The following is a 5,331-nucleotide window of genomic DNA, read 5'->3' as shown; positions in this document are numbered from 1 at the left end:
TCATTGTTGCAATGGGTCCACTTGTATCCCTAGTTAAACGATTTGTTTTTTCCCTTCTGCTCAACAAATTATACCATCAAATACAGTGAAAGCAGGGGTTATACCATGGGGGAGGGACATACAAAGCAACAAAGAAATCATCAAATGTTTTTTTTTTCTTTCATGATTTGCATTTCTTTTATGGCTAGAGAGGTTGAGCATTTCTTCATGTGTCTATTGGCCATTCTTATTTCCTGTTCAGAGAAGTTTCTCTTTAAGCCATTTTTTTTTTGTCAGTCCTGAGGCTTGAACTCAGGGCCTGCACACTGTCCCTGAGTTTCTTTTGCTTAATGGTAGCACTCTGCCACTTGATCCACAGCACTACTTTTGGCCTTTTCTGTTTATGTGGTACTGAGGAATCAAACCTAGGGTTTCATGCGTGCTAGGCAAGCACTCTACTACTAAGCCACATTCCCAGCCCCTCTCTTTAACTCTTTAGCCCACTTATTTATTGGGCAGTTGTTTCTTCGAGGATTTGTTGTTGAGGGATTTAATTTTTTGCGTTCCAGGTATATTTTAGATAGGAGACACTTGTTCATGGTATGGCTAGTGTAGATCTTCTCCCAATCTGTAGGCTTTCTATTGATCTTGCTAGCTATGTCCTTTGCCATGAAGCAGCTCTCCAATTTCATAGAATCTCATTTGTCCAAACTTTCTTTGTTTTGTTGTGTTTCTGGGTCTCTTTTTTTTTTTTTTTTTATTCAAACCCATGTTTTATTGGTTTTAATTACACACTTCAATATTTACAAAGTTAAAGTTTAAATGAAAAGTCTCTATTGTATTTAAAAAAAAATAACTACAGCCCAAATTAAAATGCCCTGGGGCAAGTAGATATCACTCAGCTAAGCATCAGTGACTGGATCAGGAACCAGGCAGTACTCTGTGTTACAACAAAGCATTTTATTTGTGATCAGTGTCTGAGACTCTATACATCCTCCACAAATTTAATTTTACATAATCTGATACTCTCTTAAAACTTAAACTTTGAACTGCTAGACTTATTTCCCTAAAACAGAAGGGCTGGTATAAATTATTTTCCAGAAATGAGGTACCGTTTCACAGAACTGGTTTCTTTTTGTTTGTCTGTTTTCAAGTTTTAGAGAACTAAATTTGTATTTGTTAAAATCAAAAAGTAGGAAAGATGTTCTTTACAAATAATTTTGATCAAGTATGTGTTCAATGAAAGCAGGATAAAAAGGCTTTTTCAATCTAACATTCTGCATTGTACTGTATAGTTGTTCAATAGGAATGAGCTTCTGTCATTTGCTAAAAGAATGAGTAGTGGGGAACAGGATATGTTGGGAATTTCATAACGGGTAACAGAACCATTCTCTTGGGCAAACCATAGGCAGGGGCAGCTGTACTGTAACCATAAGGTGTTCCATAGCCTGGAGCTATGTAGCCAGGAGCAGCCGTAGCCCCAACAAAAGCTCCCCTTGTCAGAGTTCCTCTTCCTCTGCCCCGAACTGCCTGGACTGCTGCAGATACAGCTGTATTCACAACACCCTTTGCCTGAGGAATAATCTTCTTTTTCTTATTATTTGCTGCATTGGGGCCAGAAAACAGCTTCTCCAGGGCAGCTAACGCAGCACTTGCCTTTGCCACTTTCTTATTTGGACCTGCGCCTCGGAATTTCTGCCCATCTACTTCTACCTCCATTACAAAGCGCTTATCATGGCTTCCACCAGTTTCTGAGATAAGTTCATACTTGAGACCTCTTCTTTTTTCATTGAGCTCCATGACAGGATTTTTGCCACTTGCTGTGAGGATAGGGCCCTGAGTTCTTACCTCTAAGGTACTGGAGGTTTCAGTTGTAGAATTTCCAGTATTATTGCTTGAGTTTGAAGACACTGTTTCATTTTTGCTTTCATTGTCTGACTTTTCATCGGAACTCATACATTCAATATCTGCATCAAAGCCTGTTGGGTATCCCATTGCCTGTAAAACCTTCACTGCTACGTGAAGTTTTGCTGTTTTCTTGGATGGTCCTGAGGCTTCATAAGTTGTGCCATCCACATCTACAGACATTGTGAAGACTGGGGCATGGACAGGGCCAGACTGAGACAAGAGCTTATACTGAAGCCCAGGTCTGATCTGATTTAGCCTCATTAATGCATTCATAAGGTCTATTGCTTTACTATCCAGGATTTTTCTTAAGTTTCGTTTCATCTTCTTATTGGGATCTTTATCATCCCCTAACCCATCTTCAAATGGCCTCTTTATAGCTGATGACCCAGCACCTTCTTTATCAGTAACTGACCAGGAATACTTCTGAAAAGGCTTACTAGAGGGAAGGGGGTCCATCTCCAACACTTTATAAATCTGGCCAAACGCTGACAGTCTAAGCGCATGCTGTGCACTGTGGGTAATATCTTCTTTTTGTTGGATAGTCATATAGCTCAGAGCATCTGTTGGGTCTCGCTCACAAGGATCATGAAGACCAGGGCCTCCAGGAAGTAGTATTCCAGATGCCAAACACTCCATTACTCGTCTCAAGGCCTCCCCAGCGCCCAAAGGTCTATTACAAGTACCTATAGACTTTTCACATATAAGCTCTAGTGGCCATCCTTTCAGTGGTGCCCATGTGGGGACTCTGTTGCACAAATCACGCAGAATTCGGAGGACAATTACACATGATTTTAATCCATTTGCCCTTGCCTGAAACCATTTGGCATGTCGAAGAGACGCCAAGGCGTTCAGGCATTTTTGCCTGTCCAATAAGTCCGGAGGATCTTTCATCGAAACATTTTCTCCATCCTTCTTCTCCAATTCGTCCCTAATTAGAGGGGAAGTAAGTATCACCTTCAGAGTTAATGTTGGCTCTTTTGTGTTCCGAATTATAATAGATGCCTCATTTACACATTGTTCCACTTGGTATTTTTCTTCTGTCAGTTTCTGAATCTGTACAGGAAGATTATCTCTCACTGTAGTTAGCAGGGTCTCTGTGGGTTTGTCTTTGCACATTAAAACCAGCTCCAAGTCCATATCATCCTTAATCAGTAAGCCTTTTGCAACCAGTCCAATCCTCATTACCCCACACAATGTCCGACCTCGCTGATCCTTGGAATAGTTTTCTACAGCCTCATCTTTCTTCACTTCTGTCTCGCCCTCTGTTTTTGTGCCTTTATTTGTTTCATCCAGCCAATCTGAGACATGTTTAAGCGCACATTCAACAGTAGACACCATATTCTGAACAGCTTCAAGTTCCTCTGGAGATGGATAAATTGTTGAATGTTTCACCATGACATGGCGATCATCATTGGCAAAAGATCGAATAGATCTCATGGTTTTCTGTAGTACTTGAGCTTCTTTTTCCGGTCCTTTCCTCTCTTTCTGGTCTTCTTCACTAGACACTGTTTTGTGTGACAGTACTTCCTCATAAGCCTGAGTCCCCTGACAGCTCAGTGTCAAATATAGCAAAGATGCTTGAAGAGTTGTTCTCTGAAATACACCCGCGCCGCCGCGCTCGGCCCGCGCCCAGTCCCCGCTCCTGCTCCGCCGCCGCCGCCACCTCGACCGTCCGCGTCTCCGGCTCCTCTGCCCAGCGGCGGCGGCTGCGGCGGCTGCTGCCCTGGTGGCGCTCGCGGCTCCGGTCTTCGCTCCGGCGGCGGCTCTGGGTCTCTTTTAAGAAAATTTTGACCTGTGCCAAGGAGACCTAGGGTTTCTCCTATTCTGTCCTGTAATGTTTTCAGAGTGTCTGCTTTGACTCTGAGGTCTTTGATCCATTTGGAGTTGATTCAGGTGCAGGGTAATATATAAGGATCTAGCTTTAGTTTTCTACAAGTGATTAACCAATTTTGCCAGCACCATTTACTGAAGAGGCTGTTCTTCCATTCTATTTTTTTTTAGCTCCCTTATCGAAGATTAGTTGGCTATAGGTCTGAGTTCACTTCTGGGTTTTCAATTCTATTCTATTGGTCTTGAGGTCTGTTCTTGTGCCAGTACCAATCTGTTTTGATTACTATGGCTTTGTAGTAGAGTTTGAAATTTAATATTGATATTCATCCAGCACTGTGTGTGTGTGTGTGTGTGTGTTTTTTTTTTTTTTTTGGTTAAGGATAGTTTTTGCTATTTGGGGTCTTTTATTGTTCCATATGAGTTTTTGGATTGCTTCTTCTATTTCCTTGAAGAATGAGGTTGGAATATTGAAGGTATTGCATTAAATTTGTAGATAGCCTTGGGAAGTATTGCCATTTTCACGATGTTGATCCTTCCAATCCAGGAGCAAGGGAGGTTTTTTCCATTTTCTAGGTTCTGTTTTGATTTCCTTTTTCAGGTTTTTAAAATTTTCATCATAGAGGTCCTTCACTTCTTTGGTTAATTCCTAGGTATTTTATTTATTTATTTATTTTGGGTCCAGTCGTGGGGCTTGAACTCTGGGCCTGGGCGCTGTCCCTTAGCTCTTCAGCTCAAGGCTAGTGCTCTATCACTTGAGCCACAGCGCCACTTCCGGCTTTTTTTCTTTTTTGCTTATGTGGTGCTGAGGAATAGAACCCAGGGCCTCATGCATGCAAGGCAAGCGCTCTACCACTGAGCCACCTTCCTAGCCCAGGTATTTTATTTTTTGTGGGGCTATTACGAATGGAGTTGCTTTCCTGATTTCAGTCGCATTCTTCTCATTGTTGGCATACAGAAAAGCCATTGATTTTTTTTCTTTTTCTTTTATTGTGAAAATACCGTACAGAGGGGTTACAATTACATGGGCAAGATAATGAGTACATTTCTTATAAAAAATTAAAGCCATTACTTTTTGAGGTTTAATTTTATACCCTGCTATTTTGCCAAAGTTTGAATCAGCTTGAATAGTTTGGGAGTGTAGTCTGTGGGATTCCTTAAATACAAGATCATGTTATCTGCAAAGAGGGATAGTTTTACTTCATCTTTCCCTATTTGGATCCTTTTTATGTTTTCATCTTTTCTTATTGCTGTAGCTAGGCATTCTAATACTAAATTGAAGAGAAGTGGAGAGTGGACATCCTTGTCTTGTTCCTGAGTTAAAAGGAAATGGCTTTAGTTTTTCACCATTAAGTATAATGCTGGTTGTAGGTTTGTCCTATACAGCCTTTATTGTATTGAGGATTTTCCTTCTATTCCTAATTTTTCCAGAGCCTTCATCATAAAGGGGTGTTGGATCTTGTCAAATGCTTTTTCTGCATCTATTGAGATAACCATGTGGTTCTTATCCTTGCTCCTGTTGATGTGATGAATTATATTAATTGATTTGCATATATTGAGTCAGCTTTGCATCCCTGAAATGAATCCTATTTGATTGTGGTGTATGATTTTTTTGGA

At 40.9% G+C, this 5,331-nt stretch overlaps 1 protein-coding gene across 1 annotated transcript; it reads right to left on the bottom strand.

Moving 5' to 3' along the window:
* Positions 1-918: 918 nt before the first annotated feature.
* On the bottom strand, positions 919-3,642 carry LOC122106904 (spermatid perinuclear RNA-binding protein). The gene has a single exon (XM_042678457.1). The coding sequence runs from the start codon at positions 3,322-3,324 to the stop codon at positions 1,306-1,308; it is 2,019 nt and encodes a 672-aa protein (XP_042534391.1). The 5' UTR covers positions 3,325-3,642; the 3' UTR covers positions 919-1,305.
* Positions 3,643-5,331: the final 1,689 nt, after the last annotated feature.

This window comes from Dipodomys spectabilis, unplaced genomic scaffold (assembly GCF_019054845.1).
Source record: "Dipodomys spectabilis isolate Male_0828 unplaced genomic scaffold, ASM1905484v1 ptg000002l, whole genome shotgun sequence".
Lineage (NCBI taxonomy): Eukaryota > Metazoa > Chordata > Mammalia > Rodentia > Heteromyidae > Dipodomys > Dipodomys spectabilis.
Note: the sequence above shows the minus strand (reverse complement) of the source record. Positions and strands in the feature narration are given on the sequence as shown.